Genomic DNA, 21,476 nt, shown 5'->3' on the forward strand with positions numbered 1-21,476 from the left:
ATGTATCCACTTCTCCTTCAGCTGTAGGACCCATCTGTTAGAGACTGTGCATGATATCTTAGGCTCTGAGTTCACAGGTACACCGATCCTGTTGCTTTAGAGGGCCTTGTTTGGTAAGTGTCCTCCATGCCCTCTGGCTGTAACACTCTTTTCACCCCCTCGTCCAATGGATTTCCTGAACCCCAAGGGGATAAATTTGATGGAGACCTCCTTAGAGGTGACCATTCCAAGGTCTCTCTGTGTAATGTCTGGCTGTGGGTCTCTGTATTTGTTCCCATCTGCTGCAGGAGGAAGCCTCTCTGATGATGGCTGATGCAAGGCACTGGTCTATGAGTACAGCAGAATGTCATCAGGAGTCATTTTATTGCTACTTTTTTTCTTTTAGAATTGTAGTATTTGGTTTTACCCACAGTTCCCGACCTATCTAGTCTTGGGTTCTTGGTCACCCAAATTGTGTTGGGTATGGGTTTCATATTATGGAGTTGGCTTAAGTCAAATTAAGTATTGCTTGGTTGCCCCAACACGTTTTGTGCCACCATTGCTATCTTGCAGGCAGGACATCATTGTTGATCCAAGGATCTGTGGTTAGCTGGGTATTTCTTGTCTCTCTTTTGGTAGCATGCAGACTACCTTCCTGTACCAGAGATGCTGGAACATAGGAGTGAACATTCTCTAGGCAACAGCTTGACATTCTATATTCTTTGAATTTTGTTGGTGTTTTCTTCAGCAAAATGCGGCCTTGGCATCAGTTTCTGGAGAGCAACCTATCGTCTTGGCAATAGCTGGGCAATAGTTGGGTCCATGAACCCCTTTGGCCAATTAGATGTTCTGGTACTGGAAGACAAGATATGTTCAGTTGGGGCTTCCCCTGTTATTTGACACTTTCATTTAGATCCCTATTATATATTGATCTATTTGATGATGCTTCTCCTGTATTAGGCTTTCATGCCAGCCCTCAAATGGCTCTCAATTTTAGCTATATCTCTCTACATTTCCTTCCTCTTCCCTCCTCTTCTCTCACCCTTCCACTCAATCCTCCAAATCTAGTTCCCCATATCCACCCATAACTATTTATTTCTCTTTCCTAGGGAAATCTATTTGTCTACCTCTAGTCTCATACTCTATACTTAACCCTCTGTGATACTACAGATTGTAGCTTGGATATCACTGACTTAACAGCTAATATCCAACTATAAGTGAATACATACCCTATGTATGCATGTATGTATGAGTGTATGTATGTATGCATGTATGTACGTATGCATGAGTATATGTATGTATATATGAATGTAATAATGTTTGTATGTATGTATGTTTGTATGTATAAATGTTTGTATGTATATATGTTTGTATGTATGTATGCATGCATGTATGTATCTGAGTCTTGTTTACCTCACTCAGGATGACTTTTTTCTAGTTTCATTTATTTACCTGTGAATTTCATGACTTTTTAAAAATAAAATGAACACATAAGGTATGCACTCACTGATAAGTGGATTTTAGCCCAAAAGCTTGGAATACCCAAGATGCAATTCACAGACCACATGAAGCTCAAGAAGAAGGAAGACCAAAATGTGGATGCTTCAGTCCTTCTTAGGAGGGGGAATAAAGTATTCACGGAAGGAAATACAGGGACAAAGAGTGGAGCAGAGACTGAAGGAAAGGTCATCCAGAGACTGCCCCACCTGGGGAATCCATCCCATGTACAACCACCAAACCTAGACAATACTGCAGATGTCAAGAAGTGCTTGCTGACAGGAGCCTGATATAGCTGTCTCCTTAAGGTCTCTGCCAGAGCCTGACAAATACAGAGGCAGGTGCTTGCAGCCAACTATTGAACTGAGAATGAGGGTCCCAAATGGATGAGTTAGAGAAAGGATTGAAGGAGCTGAAGGGTTTCACAACCCCATAAGAACAACAATTTCAAACAACCAGACCCCCCAAAGCTCCCAGAAACGAAAGCACTAACCAAAAATACACATGGAGGGACCCATGGCTCCAACAACATATGCAGCAGAGGATGGCCTTATTGGGCATCAATGAGAGGAGATGCCCTTGACCCTGTGAAGGCTTGATGTCCCAATGTAGGGGAAAGCTAGGGCGGGGAGATGGGAGGGAGTCGTGGGTGGGTGGGTGCCTCATAGAGGCAGGGGAACTCCAGAGGGGAAATTGGGAAAGGGGATGACAGTTGAAATATAAGTAAAGAAAATATCAAAAAAGGGAGGATTAAGTTGCTCCTGGGGGGGTTGCGTTTGAGCTCTCAGTGAGGGCGGCAACCAGGAGGGCCTGTGCCGCCTTTTCCCGGAGCTCCCGTGCATCGATGGTGTTAGGTGTTTTCCTCTGGAGTCAGAAATGTGGGCAGAGTGTAGTCTCTTCTGGCTTCCAAGGCGTGTCTGCCCCTCTGAAGGTTTAGCTCTCCCTCCCACGGGATTTGGGTGCGGGGAGCTTTTGACAGGGTCCCTTCAGATCCGGGTGGTGCCTGGACCGCAGGAGACCTGCCGCTTGAGTGCCCCTATCTTCTGGATCCCTGGGATTATCTCTAAAAATAAAAAATCCAATTAAAAAAAGAAAAAAGGAAAAAATAGCTATTATTCCAATGTGTAAATGTACCACATTTTCTTTATCAGTTCATCTGTTGAGGGATATCTAGGTTGTTTCTAATTTCTGGCTATTAATAGAACATCAAGGAACGTGGTGTGGCAAATGTCTCCATGGTAGGGTGAAATGTCCTTTGGGTATATGCCCAGGAGTAGTATAGCTGGATCTTGAGGAAGATCTATTCCTGTCTTTCTGGGAATCAGCCACTCTGATTTCCATAGTGGCCGTACAAGTTTGTTGCACTCCCAGTAGCAATGCGTGAGTGGTCCCCTTGCCACTTCCCCTCCAGCATGAGCTGTCATTTGTTTTATTGATTTTATCCATTCCGATGGGTATCAGATAAAATTTCAAAGTCGTTTCGATTTGCTTTTCCTGATAACTAAGGGTGTTGAACATTTAAGTGTTTCTCAGCCGTTTGAGTTACCTCTTTTGAGAGTCTCTGTTTAGATTTTTAATTGGGCTATTTGTTTTCTTGATCTCTAGTTATTTTCCCCTTTGAGTTCCTTACATATTTTGTATATTAGCCTTCTGTGACTGATGATCGCTGTGTGGAAGCATGATATAAATATGTAATCAATATGTAAATATTAAATTACTACAGACCAGGAATGTAGCATATACGAAAATTTGAGGCCGGTCCCTAGGACCAAAAAGCAATAAAAATATATTAAAAGTTTCCCATTCCAAGCATTAATTCTCTCTCTTTCTCTCCTTCCCTCCCTCCCTCCTACCCTCCCTACTTCTTTCCATTCCTCCCTCCCTTTCTCTATTTTTGTCTCATTTTGATACTGGTCCTTTCTATACAGTTCAGGCTGTCCTGAAACTTTCAATCCTCATGTCCCTGTACTGCTATGTGATGAGATTCCAAAAGCACATCTGGCTTTTGAATTAGTCATAACAAAGGATGAGATTCGGAACTCAGGGGACAAAGCAGCATCCCTCACTGGGGAAAGGTGGCCAGACTGGAGTCCTGAGCACTTCTGCGTGCTCTCTCTGTCTCTCTTTTCTCTGTCTCTCTGTCTCTCTTTTCTCTGTCCCTGTGTCTCTGTCTCTCTGTCTGTCTCTCTGTTTCTCTGTCTCTGTGTCCCTTTCTGTCTCTCTGTCTCTCTGTCTCTGTCTCTCTCTGTCTCTGTCTCTGTCTCCTTTTCCCTCTCTGTTTTCCTTCCTTTCCCCGTTCCTCCTTTTCCTTCCCCCTCCCCATTCATGTACACGCACAGACACACAGACACACAGACACACAGACACACACACACACACAGAGGGAGAGAGAGAGATTGTTTTTTAAACCTCATGATATGTTATAGAATCCCCTGATGAGGCATCTTAACTAGCTATGGTGCCTGTTTTATTAATAAGTGACCTGAGGTTCAGAGCGTGTCTCTCTTTAAAAGAATGCTTGGGAGTATGAGTGTATATTAGGCATATGCTAATCTGAAAGAGACATGGTCTTCCTGATTAAATGAGACAGAAACAGGAACACAGGAAGAGGAGGTAAAGATTTAAAAATTACAACATCTAGAAATTAGCCGGGAGTAGTGAGAAGCAGAGTCCGAATCGGCTTTTGGAGAATGTGACATTTCAAAAGAAATGGCCCCTTTGAAGCTGGAAAAGTTACTGTGTTTCTATTGGAAGATCCAGGGGGCAGGTGGCTGTGAGGCTGATGCTTTGTTCCTGTGGGTTTCCTGCTTTGCCTTCTCATCCTATTCTAACCCAGGCCTGGTTACCATCTCAACCCTGTTTACAGTCAGTTGTATTTTTCTTTTGAGATCGTGTGGGCTGATACAAGTATCCGTATAACTTCCAATTTTATAAATAGACTGTTTTGAATTTCCTACGGCAAAAAAAATTCCAATAACTTTTTTATCCAAATAAACCGATAAATAGACACAAAGTTGCAGACCTTCTCTTAAATAGTGCTAATTAACTAAAAGTAAACATCTGCGCCATTGTGACTGTTATACTGCATCAAACAGTATGAGGAACGTTGGGAGCACAGTGGATTTCTTTCTTGAACAAATAACAGTAAGAAACAGCTCTATGACTGGCAGACAGATAATGGGCCCATCTCTGTCAGGATGCACTGGGATTTCCTCTTCCTCCAACATCTGAGTTAGATTACTGTGCATGATACATAATCCTTCCATAGTGGCTGGTTTCGTAAAGTCACGTGAAGGTCTGGAGAAACTCCACACTTGGTTAGACTTGAGAAAGTTGACATGAAGTCAGTGAGTGTTATTGAAACATATGACTCATATAGTGTGTGTGTGTGTGTGTGTGTGTGTGTGTGTGTGTGTGTGTACATCCACGCACACACCCTGGCTTGTGTGGAGGTCAGAGGTCAACTTTTAGGCATTGGTTTTCTCCTTACACTTTGCGGATCCTGGGAATTAAACTCTGGTTCTCAGGTTTGACAGCCCGTGCCTTCTCCCCATGTCATCTTGCTGATCTAAAACACATAACTTTTAGGTAGAATGCAGTTTCTTATGATCAATTACAGTACATAGTATAAAGCAAATATATGAATGGATAAAAGAAAAATTTGTCTCTCTGGTTTATTAGAATTTAAAATGCACTTGCTGTTTGACTGATTAGGCTAACATTTGTTAATTCCATGTTAACTGTCACCAGGACATACAAATACATGAAATGGTGTTGGCCGCATTTTGTCTTCAGATAGCGAAACTTTATCCAACTGTGTGTTAGGACAGGACTGTAATAAACTATTACTGATTCCATAATGGAATATCATGCCATCATTGAAAGAATATATACTGGCAAATGATAAACACTTGACCCCCCCAGCCCCCACTCATGAAATAATATCAAGTTCATTTTGTACTGGCCTACTCTTGGACATGGGCCCCGCCCTGGAGTATGATTGATATCCCTAGTGACACTCCATTGGAATAAATGGATTTTACCTCTGATAGCAAGTATCACCAATGACAAATAGCTTCTTACTTGGGGGTGGGACTTTGTGTTCACTTCCCATCTCAGTGCTGTGACCACTTCTGGCTTGAACCTCTGCAGGTCTTATGAATCTTGCCACAGTCTCTATGAGTTTATATATGCCTCAGTCCTGTTGTGTCTAGAAGGCATCTGTTGCCTCTGTCTATTACAATGTTTCTGTCTCAGTCTTCTGCATAGATCCCTGAGCCTTGAGGGGAGAGGTTTGATGAAGACATCCCATTGAGGACTGAGTAATTCAAAGTCTCTAGTGTCTGTGTACTATCCAGTTGTGGCTTTCTTTTTTTAATCATAACATACTTCTAGTTGACTGATGCACTGATGTGTGGGTATAGTAGTATGCCGTTAGGAGTCATTTTATTACTATGTCTTTTTAACAGAATAACAGTATTAGGTTTTCCCCTAGGTCCCATGGTCTCAGGCTTTTGGACACTTTAAACAATGTTAGGTATGGGCTCAACCTAATGCAGTTTGCTTATATCCTTTAATCCGACGAGAAAGTGGTTGGTTAATCCCAGAACATTTGTGCTCTATTGCAACAGTATATCTTGTAGATTGGTTACTGTTGCAGGTTGCAGTGTTTGTAGTCAGCAAGTGATATCAATGATGACTTTTCTCCTCTGCTAGCCTGTAGGGTGACTTCCAGTGCCATGAATGTTCCTCAGCTGGGGTAAAGCTTCTAGTTGGTACCAGCCCAACTTGTTCATGTTTGATGACATAAGTAAGTGTTGGCTTCCTCAATCGTGTCTTGCTATCAGGTTGCGGAAAGCAATCAATGGCCTTGGAATAGTCTTTGATATTTCTGGGGGAAGGGTAGCATCCACGGACTCCTTTTGCCTGCACCTCAACAAAATAAAACCCATCATTTGTTTGTTGTTGTTGTTGTTGGGTTGTCTTGTGTGTGTTGGTGTGTGTGTGTCTGTGTGTGTGTGTGTGTGTGTGGTGTTAGAGGTTTACTTGGTGGCATAAGATATCTAGTTGGTGCATTGTCTCCTTCATTATAAGATGACACCATTTACATTTCTTTCATATATATTTATGTTTTAGGAAGTTTCCATGTTTTTTCAAAAGCCTTTTAGTTTTAGTTGTTCCTCCCCATTATCCCCCTTTCACCCTCCTCTCCCATCCCTGTCCCCTTTATCACTATTATTCTAGTTGCCCCTGTATCGTTTCATAATACTGTGTCTATTTCCCCTCCCTTGGAAGATCCTCCCCTCCCCCCCTGGTCCTTTACTATGAACCTAACCTCTGTGATTATTTGGAGAGTAGTGCACATATCAAAAGATTAAAAGTTAATATTCAGATGCAAGAGAAAATGTGCATACTTGTAAGCAACATAGGGATTGCAGCATTCTTTTAAGATTGATGTTAGAACTTAAATTTATGTAGACATTTGGTAAACACTGTATGTTCCTAATATGATGCACAAATTCTTTCAAAAAAGCTAGTTTTTCTTGTTGGGGATGGCTATGGCTCCCACAGTGTATGTGAGGAATGTAATTTTACTCTTTGCCATAAACAGTGCAAATTCTTAGAATGTTCATCCTAAATGTATATCATTTAAAAATAATGGATGAGACACTTCTTAAAATGCAAAATTGAGTAATTTGGTCATTTATATTAATATAAAGGAACTAAATAACTGCATTAACACTAAAGTCTTTTGTTTGGGATAATACGTGTTACCAGACACTTTAAAGGAAAATGATTGATTGACTGATTGATTGATCGATTCATTGATTTAAAGGTGATTGGTCTACTGCCTGCATACCTGTCTGTGGAACATGTGCATGCAGAGCTTGCGGTAACAGGAAGAGCATATGAGATTTCCTGGAAGCAGAGTTCAGGTGCTGGGAATTGAACCCAGTTGTCTGCTACTGTAGCCAGTGCTTCTAACCACCGAGCCACCCCTCCTGCTTCCTCACTTAAATCATTGTTGATTGATTATAAATAACATCTGATAAATTTATAACAGGATGATAACTTTTGCCATTATCTGGAAGAATTACATATTCTACCAAGGGAGGACCCTACAAGTTTGTACTTCTCTTGAAGTGTCATGGAAACATTCAACAGTGAATCAACTGTATTGAGTTCCTCTTTGCATTTACAGTGTCAGGCTTTTGTGCCAGGTTCTGAGCATGTGTGTTTCTGGATAGACTCCTATTTTTTTTTTTCTGAATTGGAAATTCTATTATCTAATCATCTCTTTCCCAATGTAGTAGAGGGATGTTCTTTTAAAAATGAATTATTTGTCCTCCTTATAATTGTACAATGACATGATTCCACAGTAGATATTTAAGAGAAAGTTTAATAACGTATAAAGTGTTTCTGTTAGCTTATTCCACATGAATGCATCATCAAATTGTGGTTGCTGAGCTACAGCGTAATCATTGTGATTGTTTTCCTTTTCCTCTTCCTGCTTTCTTCTGTCTTCACTGGTCACTGTTGACTGTTGAGACCTCTGAGGGAGGAAATCTGTTTGGATTGGTCACATTTGACTTGATTTTTTTTTTTTTTTCGGAGCTGGGGACCGAACCCAGGGCCTTGCGCTTCCTAGGCAAGCGCTCTACCACTGAGCTAAATCCCCAACCCCTCACATTTGACTTGAAAGAAACACTTTCTGTACATGCCACCTCATCGGCTGTTGACTATTTTATGTGGTCTGTATGAAGCTAGTGTTCTGAGTTCTAGTACAATCAGATTTTTCTGGGAAATAAGAACTGTCTGAATCGCGTGCTTGCTTGCCCATTTGGAATGGAATCTATAGATACTTCACCATTCTCCTAGTCCAGTGGGGAATATTTATACTCGTCCTGTCCCTAAGAGTAATAGAGTAGGATAAAAGAAAAAAAAAAACATGAAGTAAATCAGTCTAGGAGAAAGCTCAGACTTGGAGTACCTACGTCACAAGCTCTAGCTTCAACTCCTGAGTGGTGGTACAAAAAGAATGCAGCATTTGTATTCATCCAAAGTTTGCATCTCTACTCAGCAAACTCAAGGGTAGGCAACCTTGAGTCTTAGAAGTGATAGCCTTGCACACCCGCGGATCCCGGCCCGCAGCAGCTCTCTGCTCCCAAACCCCGTGGGAGAGAGACCTCACCGCCTGATCAGGTGGGCACTCCTGAGGCTGCAGAGCGGAGGAGACCACCAACACTGCCCACCCCTGCCCACATCCCTGGCCCAAGAGGCAACTGTATAAGGCCTCTGGGTTCCCGTAGGGGAGGGCCCAGGAGCAGCAGGACCCCTGCGCCTGAGACACCGCCGGAACCTGAAGGAAACAGACTGGATAAACAGTTCTTTGCACCCAAATCCCGTGGGAGGGAGAGCTAAACCTTCAGAGAGGCAGACACGCCTGGGAAACCTGAAGAGACTGCACTCTGTGCCCATCCAGACGCCAGAGGAAAACACCAAACGTCATCTGGAACCCTGGTGCACGGAGGCTCCCGGAAAGAGCGGTGCAGATCTTCCCGGTTGCTGCCGCCACGGAGAGGACTTAGGCAGTACCCCCCGAGCAAACTTGAGCCTGGGAACCACAGGTAGGACCAACTTTCCCCTGCAAGAAACCTGCCTGGTGAACTCAAGACACAGGCCCACAGGAACAGCTGAAGACCTGTAGAGAGGAAAAACTACACGCCCGAAAGCAGAACACTCTGTCCCCATAACTGACTGAAAGAAAACAGGAAAACAGGTCTACAGCACTCCTGACACACAGGCTTATAGGACAGTCTAGCCACAGTCAGAAATAGCAGAACAAAGTAACACTAGAGATAATCTGATGGCGAGAGGCAAGCGCAGGAACCCAAGCAACAGAAACCAAGACTACATGCCATCATCGGAGCCCAATTCTCCCACCAAAGCAAACACGGAATATCCAAACACACTAGAAAAGCAAGATCTAGTTTCAAAATCATATTTGATCATGATGCTGGAGGACTTCAAGAAAGACGTGAAGAACTCCCTTAGAGAACAAGTAGAAGGCTACAGAGAGGAATCGCAAAAATCCCTGAAAGAATTCCAGGAAAACACAATCAAACAGTTGAAGGAATTAAAAATGGAAATAGAAGCAATCAAGAAAGAACACATGGAAACAACCCTGGACATAGAAAATCAAAAGAAAAGACAAGGAGCTGTAGATACAAGCTTCACCAACAGAATACAAGAGATGGAAGAGAGAATCTCGGGAGCAGAAGATTCCATAGAAATCATTGACTCAACTGTCAAAGATAATGTGAAGCAGAAAAAGCTACTGGTCTAAAACATACAGGAAATCCAGGACTCAATGAGAAGATCAAACCTAAGGATAATAGGTATAGAAGAGAGTGAAGACTCCCAGCTCAAAGGACCAGTAAATATCTTCAACAAAATCATAGAAGAAAACTTCCCTAACCTAAAAAAAGAGATACGCATAGGCATACAAGAAGCCTACAGAACTCCAAATAGATTGGACCAGAAAAGAAACACCTCCCGTCACATAATTGTCAAAACACCAAACGCACAAAATAAAGAAAGAATATTAAAAGCAGTAAGGGAAAAAGGTCAAGTAACATATAAAGGCAGACCTATCAGAATCACACCAGACTTTTCGCCAGAAACTATGAAGGCCAGAAGATCCTGGACAGATGTCATACAGACCCTAAGAGAACACAAATGCCAGCCCAGGTTACTGTATCCTGCAAAACTCTCAATTAACATAGATGGAGAAACCAAGATATTCCATGACAAAACCAAATTTACACAATATCTTTCTACAAATCCAGCACTACAAAGGATAATAAATGGTAAAGCCCAACATAAGGAGGCAAGCTATACCCTAGAAGAAGCAAGAAACTAATCGTCTTGGCAACAAAAGAAAGAGAAGAAAAGCACACAAACATACCCTCACATCCAAATATGAATATAACAGGAAGCAATAATCACTATTCCTTAATATCTCTCAACATCAATGACCTCAACTCCCCAATAAAAAGACATAGATTAACAAACTGGATACGCAATGAGGACCCTGCATTCTGCTGCCTACAGGAAACACACCTCAGAGACAAAGACAGACACTACCTCAGAGTGAAAGGCTGGAAAACAACTTTCCAAGCAAATGGTCAGAAGAAGCAAGCTGGAGTAGCCATTCTAATATCAAATAAAATCAATTTTCAATTAAAAGTCATCAAAAAAGATAAGGAAGGACACTTCATATTCATCAAAGGAAAAATCCACCAAGATGAACTCTCAATCCTCATCTTCGGTTGGTTTATATACAAGTGTGCAATTTGTAGGCTTGACAGTAAAATGATGCTATCTGGTGCTGGATAGAGGAGCCTTATTTTTTATTATGGCAGCTTGCTATTTTTGTAACATGGTGATTTGGTTGAACACAATAAAGTACAGTAGTAACTGAAAAAAAAAAAGAAGATATAAAGACAACAGTCCAGATAGTCTCATATACATAGATGGTTTTCACAAACGTCAGAAATCCACAACGTATGAGATTTAAAGTTATTTATCTTTTTTTGAGCCATATCTGCTCCTAACTGTTCCCCTTTGGTGGATTTAACAAAGAATGTGAACATCTCTACCTTCAGGTGAGGAAATAATTTGTGGCTAGGCAGCCACTTGACAAAACTGCCTGTTTCATCTGCAGACTATACTGCCCAGAAAAGGACAAATTATGCAGAATATTTGACTGATAAACTCTGCCAAGACAGGGTGATTAGCCCTAAAATCTCCATTTCAAGAGTCTGTCAGTTGATTTTGGGCCCGAAGACTGAAGACTTGCACTCACATGTTCCTAACAGGCGACTGCACTAGTGGAGATTTGTCTCTACAACCTCTCAGTTCTGGAAGCCATGTTAGGCTTCCTATGTGTATAGATATTTGGTCGTTCTCAGATTTCTGATGGGGTTGAAGACTGATTCTAGTTTCATAGCCTATCAGGCTGTTTAACTCTGAAAATACGTATTTTATTGGATAGTTATCAGATAGTGTACAAGCTAGCAAGATATAATATAGATTTTAGGCCTTTCTTAAATAATGGATAATAATGGAATGGATAACTAAATATTCTGTATAACTGATGTAGTGTTGGACTGGGTGTTAGATATATTTTATGCTTTTAATTACAAAATGATAATAGTTGTGCTCAGCTTAAAAAAAAAAAAGAAAAGAGAAGAAAAGAAAAGAAGCCACGCTATGGATCAGCAGCGGCAGTATTGTGTATTTATCTCTTATGGGTGCAGCAAACCATTTGGGAACAGTTTATGGAGCAGAAATTCCAAATTAACCCTTCACTCACTGTGTCATGATATAGAACCATGGCGGTCTCGCTGTCCCGCCGTGTTGTAAACTTCGATTCTTTTAATTGGATTCTTTAGGTTGTTTGTGCATTAAGGACGCATTAGGTAAAGGGAGTAAAGAGTGCGAAGGTGTCTTTAAAAACAAAAAAAAAAAAAAAAAGAAAGAAATGATGGAATTTTCCCGATATTTTTCAGCATCTAATGATATAATCATGTGACTTTTTTCAGTTTTTATATACTGAATTATATCAATGGATTTCCACATATTGAATCATCCCTTCATGTCTTGAATGAAATCTACTGGACTAAGACGGATGATGTATTGATGTGTTTCTGCATTCAGCTTGTGATTATTTTACTTTTTTTTTAATAAATGATCCTGAGGAAAAAAAAAGAAAAAAAAAAGAAAAAAAAAAAAAAAAGAAGTGATAGCCTTTCAGAATGCATAGTGCTGGGGCCAAGTCCCAGTGGATGGACAACACTCCTGCATCCAAGGGTCAAGTACACTGTGAAAAGGTTTTTAGAGTCAGGGAACATGAGTTTTCTGTGAGATTGTTTTTCACAGTAGTGTTAGACGTTAGCCCATAAAGACTCACCCACATGAATGCCTCACTCTTAGCTGAACAAGAATAACAGGAGCCAACATACCGACGTGGACAGGGATAAGTCCACAAAGCCTCAGTCCTACACAAAGAATTACAGGTAACCAAGAAAGGCTGAAAGTGGGAGAAATAGTCTTTCCCAGGCATATGCAATTGGAGAGCACCAATTGACTATCCAGTGCTAAGTGGTCAGCCTAGAAAATATAGATACAAGTAATATTACACAGGCAATATTTAGGAACATATATGTATCTACAGATTCACATGTGCATGTAACAGCAATTAGTAAAAGAGTGAGGCCAGAGCTTTGAAAGAGAACAGAGAGGGTCTGTGGGAGGTTTGGAGGCATGAAAGGGGATGGAAAAGTGGTGTAATTATATTATCATCTCAAAAACAAATGAAAAAACTTATAGCCTTCTGAATACTATAGAGGTTATCATATTTCTAAGATCTATATTAGAATTTAATAGGATTATGCATGTAAATTGATACAGAACAATAACAGTAATGACAGCAAACACTGAGTGCTTATCATGGCAAAACATATCCTACATTCTTTTTGTGTATTAGCTCCCTTAATCTCACAACAGCCCAACATAAGCATCTGTGATTGGTATACAAGAGACTGAGTGCTCCTTGCTCCTGTGGGAATATCTCCTGGGCCGTGGCAAAGGCCTTCAGCCCTACTGTCTCCTGTGTCTTCTCATTCATCCCTCTTGTCAAGCTCTAGGTATTTTAAGTAGGATTAGTTTTTTTTTTTTTTTTTTTTTTTTTTGGAGCTGGGGACCGAACCCAGGGCCTTGCGCTTCCTAGGTAAGCGCTCTACCACTGAGCTAAATCCCCAGCAGTAGGATTAGTTTTTAAGGAAGACTAAAGCGGGTAACATTTCCCCTTCCATTAACCATTCTTTCCTGTTTCACTCTTTAAAAAAAAAAAAACTCTGAATATTAATTTGATAAGAGACTGATTATTGTTATTATTATTATTATTATTATTATTATTATTATTGTTCTGATGCTGAATAAATAAATTAGTGGGAGAATGGGAGAGGTGATTTAGGGCAGAACTCTTCAAACTTTCATATGCATATAAATCATTAAAGATCATACAGATCCCGATATGGTTGGTAAGTCTGCTGGGGCAAGAGACCTGTACTTCTAAGAAGCTCTGATCCCTCCATACTGCTGAGGTCCCTAGATCATGCTCTCAATAGCCAGTGTTTAAAGACAACACCACAGGGTGCCAGATCATCTGTATACCCCTTTGCTTTTTCTTAGTTGAATTCAGTTGATCCGACCAGTTGCAGAAGAAACCTGTTTTCAGCTCTACCCCCAGTCTGCTTACCAGGAAAGCAACTCCTCTTTCAAGAAAGAACACCACAAAACCAGATATCTCTGTGCATCCCAAGAATCTGATGGCTGTCAAATGCTTCCAGGTTCTCTCTGCTCAGCTGAATGTTAAATTGCTACTTCAGTGTTGCTCAGAATTTTATCACTCAGAACCGGGAGATAGATTATTACACGTATCCTGGTGTGAGGGCTACACATTTAGCCACACTTAGCTCTGTGTTGCTTTCTTGGCTCCTCTGGTTGCACCTGCATCAAAGCAAAGTTAAGACCATCTCTATGCCCCATGCCTTTTGCTTTGGTGTCTGCATAGCAGGCACATTTTTGAAGAATTCTGTTGGGATTGACTGGATGAAGCTAATCTGTGTCATGAGACCCTGTGCAAAGCATCATATATGGAGGCGTGGCATGAGATCCCTTCTGTAGAAACAGTATGGCCTCGGGTCCCTGGCTGGCCACACTCATCCCTCTCTTTCTCTTTCCAGGGAGGAGAACACTGCTATTACCAGGGCCAGATTCGAGGAAACCCTGCCTCCTTTGTTGCCCTGTCAACATGCCACGGACTCCAGTAAGTGCCACATAAATTATTTATACATTTGCTATTTCAATAGCCTTTCTTTATGTTTAATGTACTACTGAAACGTTTCAGAAGCCAGAGGCTTTGAAATTAATGCTGCCATACAGTGCTACTTGGATCACTTTTCTAGTTTCATCTAGATTCAGACAGTGGTGGCTTGGGTAACTTTGCTTTCTGTTCCTGGGCATGAGTAACCCCCTATAACCAATTCAGCTCCACATTTTTCCTTGGTTTAACTTTTTATATTTTCACGGAGCAATAGAGATTCTAGTAGATGAAAATTCATGGCTCTTTGCACAGAAAACAAGCTGCAGACAACTTCAGAAGCTCCTTCTTTAGTAGGGACTCACAGAACTCACAGCAGCCAAGGGAAAACACACAGGCACGCACGCACGCACATTCAGAAAGCGCTGAGGAACAAGTTTGTCCTTCTGAGCTTCTGTTCTCACATCTTGCACATCACAGAATGTTTGCAGATTGTAAACATGAGTGTGCACCTCTCTCTATCCTGTCCGTGATGGAGATGCCCACGGGCCATTTCTCCTTGTTTTATGGCCTCTTGAAAACCAATAGATCCACCCCAAAGCATTCTATTTAGACTATATCACTCCTTCTGGCCTGTTACTTTTTTCCCCTTAATTTTATTTTGCATAAAGTGAGATGAGACTTAATTACTTTTAGGGCTTGTTAGTACATATTTTTTGTAGCGAGTTAGAAGTGCGTACCCTTTCATCTAATCACCTGTCACCCGGACCTGCTGTCGACCAGTCACTAGGAACATTAAGGCAATAGTAGCATGTGTAAGTCCTGAGACCTCAGTGTGCTGGACAGGGCAAATGCAGCCTGGGTTTATTTTGTGGAACAGGATAAGTATATTTGTCTTCTTTGAGAAAGGAACATAAGTTAATCCTGGGCAAAATGCAAGCTGAGATTGTCACTGAAGGACAGGTGGGTCGTGAGGGCTCTAAAGGCATGTCACCTGCAGCAGGTAGAGTGGGCCCTGTGGCAGACTCTGAGAGAATCTTCCACTGGGTGTTAGATCTGAAATCTACAATGGCACTGGGATGGGGTAGGCTGGGGATTCTGGCTAGTGGCCCAAGTGACAGACACTTCTGGCCAGACTCTGGGAAGAGGTATGTTAGACAGGTAGACAGAGAGACTGCCAGGGTAAGACCAGAAAAGGGAGGCTGTGTGCCTGTGTAACACAAAGCTCCCACATACTTCTCATGATAAATTAAATGGATATTTATGTGATGTACGCCACTCGAGTAAAGATTATTCCAGATATGGCACCTTTGCTTATTGTATTGAATTTCTTACCAGATGAAAGACTTGTTGGAATCATTTTCATAGTAAAATGGGTGTAGCTAATCCCAACACAGCATGGCCGACAGCTAGGGGTAGTGTGTTTCTCCTTGCTGACATTTGGTGATAGAGAAACAAGAGGCCCCTCTTTGTCTCTCTTCTACCCTCAGAGTCTTGGCCCAGTCACAGTGTGAGCATCATGCTCTCTACCTTTCAGTTTGCTTCTGTTTCCCGATGGATAGGATGCTGTGAGAGCCAGGAGGATGGTGCGATCCCCTTTTATGGGATCTCCCAGGCATGGGATTGTGAGAACAACAGCTGGGTTCTACTCTCCTGCCGACCTTTAAGGAATGCAAGAAAAATGCTTTTCAGGATCCTGCCTTAGTTCCTTCAATTCAGTGTGTTTTATATCTCCCTTAAAATCTCTTTCACTTAAAAGTAAGCAAAATGAAATTAATAGAAAATCCATGATATATCTCCACGTACTGATAGAATTGTGTAACACTGTGTTTGGGCTTTTCTTAGAGGGTATAAGCATCTTTTGTACTTCTTGTTGTTTCTGAACTGCTATCATCATGGTTCTATTTCTGGACACAATTGCTTCTAGCAGTGTTTTAAAAGAATATTGGTGAGCATTAAAAGAGATAGGCTATCTAAGTTATAGTAGTTTAGGTATAAGCTTTACGACTTCGTGCAGAATTCATCTTTTATAAACAGCCAAGTATATACTGAGGGTTTTTTCATGTTTCTATTTTACTGCATTTAGTTGAAGAGCATAAAATGGGAAAATTAGATTAATAAGCCTTCTTCATACTTTTGTGCAAATTCATAGGATTAATAGACAATGTTTTGATCCATATATGTTCGATGTTATGACAAAAATCTTATGACTGTGGGAAGCTAAAAACATGAAATCAAAGGTAAGTTTATTGCCCTCTGGTGGAGATCTGTAAGAATGACTGCGGTTTCCTTTCATCTTATTTTGATTCAACTTAAAAATAAAAATGTAGCTCAGCTGTTTCTTGATGTTGTGGTTCTAGCTACATGGTCTAATTGTTATTGGCTTACCATATGTACAGTTTTTGTTATAATATAAAGGCATCGATCCTCAAAGCAAATGAAACCGTTGGCTATTTTTATTATTGTTGTTATTGTTATGTTACTAACACTATGTCATAATAAATCAGGATTTTCTAAGTACAGATAACTTCAAAATTTTTCTTAATGATGCTTTCTTACACAACATATGTCAAAAACCAGTGGGGGTAAAACCTGATTTTCCCATTGGACAGTGTTCTAGTTTGCTTTCTATCGCTGTGAAGAAACACTGACCAAAAGCAAGTTGGGGAGGAAAGGGTTCATTTCAGCTTAAAGGCTGCAGTCCATCCATCCATCCATCTTAAAGGGAAGTCAGAGCAGGGACTCAAGACAGGAACCAGGAGGCAGGAACCAGGGCAGAGCTATGGGGCACTGCTCTTTACTGGATTGGTCTCCCCAGCTTGTTAAGCCTGCTCTCTTATTCAACCTATCCCCATCTACTCATGGGTGTTACTGCCTACAGTAAGATGGCCCTCCCATGTCTATCATTATTCAAGAAGATGACCCATAGGTGTGTCTGCGGGCCAATCTAGTACAGGTAGTTCAAAGAAGACCTCCTCTTTCTGAGCAGGTCTTGTTTTGTGCCAAGTTCACAAAAACTATGACAGGTAGTAACACCATAATCAAAACAATCCACTTGCTACATGGATTTTGACAAAAGGTAATGGTTATATAATGTCCTGGATGGATCTGGCCAGTTCTTAGCAAGGGTAGAGAGTAATGTTTGTCATATTTGGTCTGTTTGGTGGGGTGTCCCCCATATCATCCATATTCATATCTATCTATCTATCTATCTATCTATCTATCTATCTATCTATCTATCTATCTATCTATCTATCTATCTCAGGGATATATACCAGATACTATGGTATATTATTACTGGCTGCATTCTAAATTCAGTGTCATCCAAATTCAGAAAGTACATTCATGTTTGGAAACTGAGCAGACGTGAGCATGGCTATTTTAGTTGATATGTAAGAATTTAAAACATGTGGAAGATGTTCCAGTAGCAGTGAAAGAATTGAAATGGAGTCAGACCTGGAAGCCATTATAGGTATAACTCAGGGAAATGAATAGACTTCACTACTTCATGAATGAGAGACGAATGATATTCTATGGCTAACTGCTTGGCTATGATGTGAGCATTTTTATCCTAAACTGAAAAATTAATGTAAGGATCATAGTTCTGTTCCTCTTAGGTACCTGAAGGAGATGAGTAGCACCATGAGGCACCTGGTTTTAATAGAAATGCTATATTCTAAGCAGAGTGGTTTCAGGAGCTTTCTGAATCGGAGATGATACCATATGTACTCAAATGCCCCTGTGGTGGTTGGTATGAGAATGCCCCCCATAGGCTTATATATCTACATGCTTTGCCCCTAGTCGGTGGAAGTGTTTGGGAAGGATTAGCTGCCATCTTGTTGAAAGAGGTGTGTCATTTGGGGTAGACTTTGAGGTTTCAACAGCTCACGCCAGACCCAGTCTTACTCTCTCCTGCTTGCTGTCTGAGGATCAGGATTTAGCTCTCAGCCACTTCTCCAACACTATGCCTGCCTGATGCCATGCTTTCTGCCATGATGATCATGGAGTAACTCTGAAACTGTAAGCAAGCTTCTCATTAAATGCTTGCTGCTATAAGTTGCCTTGGTCATGGTGTCTCTTCACAGCAATAAAACTACACCAAGGGACTCCCTTCATAGGACTTCTGAATAGCAGTAAGTCGCCTCTAACATTAGAGGTCACAAGCCACTCTTGATTTGTGCCCTTCTTCCTGTCCCCTGCCTGATGGGGCTACCCACTGTTTCTTCTGGAGCTGCCGTTATTTTGTTTCATGTCAATGCTGCCTTTACAGTACTCAGGTCAAACCTTGGAGTCCTTGTTGACATCTTGTTGGCAAGTCTGCATCAACATCTCAACAAAGCTTTTTGGTTCTCCTTACAAAAAAATATTTAGGCTGGACATGTGGCTCAGTGATATAACATGTGCTTAGCCTGTAAATCCCTGGAGTGAATTCTCAACACCACAAAGAAATACACACATACAAGTGATACACATAGACACAGACACGTAGATACACAGACCCATACTCCACACACAGACACAGACATAACCACATACCCACAGATACACAGACATAGACACACGCACGCTCGTGAATACACATACACACACACACATACACACACACACAAACACACACACACACACACACACACACACACACCACATACCCCTCTAGAATTTGTTTAGTTCTCACCACTTCTGTCATTACAACCATTTTCTTTTACTTGTGTTATTATAATAATCCCCTAGTAATCCCTGCCTTTAGGCTCACTATTATAAAGATTATTATAACACAGGAGCTGGGATAATTATTTTAAATTGAGGGAGAATGAAATATAAGGTCTTATGCCTGTAATTCTAGCTTTTGGAAGGCAAAGGGAGAGGCAGAGGCAAAGGCAGAGGCAGAGGCAGAGGCAGAGAGGCAGAGGCAGAGGCAGGGAGAGGCAGAGGCAGAGGCAGAGGCAGAGGCAGAGGCAGAGGCAGAGGCAGGGGCAGGGGCAGGGGCAGGGGCAGGGGCAGGGAGAGGCAGAGGCAGAGGCAGAGGCAGAGAGGCAGAGGCAGGGAGAGGCAGAGGCAGAGGCAGAGGCAGAGGCAGAGGCAGAGGCAGAGGCAGAGGCAGAGAGGCAGAGAGAGGCAGAGAGAGGCAGAGGCAGAGGCAGAGGCAGAGGCAGAAGCAGGCAGAGGCAGAGGCAGAGAGGCGGGGGCGGGGGCATGATTGCTGTTAGTTTAAAGCCAACCTCTAGGAAAGACTGACATTCTGCCTCAGTAAACAGATAAAGCAGAACAGGGAGAGGACATTTCCTGTCTAGAATCCTGCATGGCGGTCTTCTCATCTCTCCCAGGCCTCTGACCTCAGTTTTCTATTCCTCTGCCTCTGCTCATTCTACGCTCATCGAGCTGTCCTCTTCCTGTTCCTGGATCATGCCAAACTTTTCTTACCTGAGAACACCCAAAAATGCCCCTTTGTACAGGTGTAGGTAGGTGGTTGTTCTGGTGAAGCCCTGCCCTGAATTCCCTGAATTCCTAGGAGAAACCCATAGCCCTCCCTTCCAGCTCTCTCACACCCAGTCTTGTAGTGATAATTAATAACTCGTGTCGTTAATAACCTTATCCTGCTTCATTTCCACCATAACATTCATGTTCACCTAATCTATATTTCCTTCTTTATTATGTGTTTACTTTTTATTTTCCCTAAAATGAGGACAGAGAATTGGCCTGTTTTGTTTACTGTTTCACATCTGCATCTGCAGCTGAGCGTTGCTGGGCCTCTGTCAGTTCACACCGAGCGAATGAGTGAAGGCGGTCTCAGGTCGCAGATGCACTCATGTACTGAGAACGCATGCTCCTCCTGCATATGAGTTATTGAATCTAGGAGGGTTACTCCAGTCTCGCTCCTGCACAGTGAACATGGTCACTGCTCCTCCCTCATACAATTGTGGCAAGATTTAGTTCACAGCAAGTTGTTGAAATGTGTTTACTCTGATTACCAAAGCACTTTCCAAGTATGTGGCAGGAGGCCATTCTTGATGTGATCTCAGGCAACCTGTGTCACCGGCATCATCTAGGTGTCTTTTGTTTATTACCAGCTTTGGTGCTGTTTTCCCAAGACTGGATGTCTGTGTATGTTAGGCAAAGGCTCAACCACCAAGATGTATCCTTACCTGCTGTTCTTTTCAACATTTGATTCGGGAACAGGAGTTCACGAATTTGCCCAGGTCAACCTTGAAACCGCGATCTTCTTGCTGCCATATTTAAATACTTGGGATTGCAAGCTTAGGTTACCCTATTCCAGCATGTGAGACTTGTTTTAAGGTTTGAAGCAGAGCAAACAGAGCACACTGGGATTAAAGGAATATGCTGGCACTCAGACCTGGGATTTGCTTTAAATATGGCTTCCAGAGCCCCAGCCTAGAAATCTGAAGAGGGTTCTTCAAGGCCTGATACTTTCACAGATATTCTAGGGTCACCTTTGTGTAGAAAGTCTCAGGATTCCACTTTAGATAAACAATGGAAAACATTTAGAAAGGTATGGATTTCAAGGTGGGAGGGTCTGCCTGTGGGGAGGCTTTGCCTTGCAGAAGTGTGTATGTGCACAGGTGTGCGCATGTGCAAGTGCGTGTGCGTGTGTGTGTGTGTGCGCGCGTGTGTGCCTGTGCACATGTGCATGCGTGTGTGTGCGTGTGTGCATGTGTGTATGTGCCTATATGTGTCTGTGTGTGAGCCTGTGTGTGTGTATGTGTCTATATGTGTCTGTGTGTGAGCATATGTGTGTGTGCGTGTGTGTGTGTATGTGTCTATATGTGTCTGTGTGTGAGCATGTGTGTGTATGTGTCTATATGTGTCTGTGTGTGAGCATGTGTGTGTGTGTGCGTGTGTGTGTGTGTCTATATGTGTCTGTGTGTGAGCATGTGTTGTGTGTATGTGTCTATATGTGTCTGTGTGTGAGTATATGTGTGTGTGTGCGTGTGTGTGTATGTGTCTATATGTGTCTGTGTGTGAGCATGTGTTGTGTGTATGTGTCTATATGTGTCTGTGTGTGAGTATATGTGTGTGTGTGCGTGTGTGTGTATGTGTCTATATGTGTCTCTGTGTGAGCATGTGTGTGTATGTGTGTCTATATGTGTCTGTG

The 21,476-nt window shown here is 41.9% G+C and overlaps 1 protein-coding gene across 18 annotated transcripts in view; it reads left to right on the forward strand.

Annotated features, from left to right (window-relative positions):
- The window catches only part of Adam22 (ADAM metallopeptidase domain 22), a 254,860-nt gene that overhangs the window by 134,155 nt on the left and 99,229 nt on the right, over window positions 1-21,476 (forward strand). For all 18 annotated transcript variants that reach the window (XR_010065701.1, XR_005503424.2, XR_010065699.1 and 15 more), the window contains one exon: window positions 14,289-14,371. Coding sequence is in view for 14 of the 18 variants with exons in the window: in XM_063286647.1 (XP_063142717.1) it covers window positions 14,289-14,371 (83 nt within the window). In the remaining 4 variants the exon portion in view is untranslated. The remainder of the gene's footprint in view (window positions 1-14,288; window positions 14,372-21,476) is intronic.

Source organism: Rattus norvegicus, chromosome 4 (assembly GCF_036323735.1).
Source record: "Rattus norvegicus strain BN/NHsdMcwi chromosome 4, GRCr8, whole genome shotgun sequence".
NCBI lineage: Eukaryota > Metazoa > Chordata > Mammalia > Rodentia > Muridae > Rattus > Rattus norvegicus.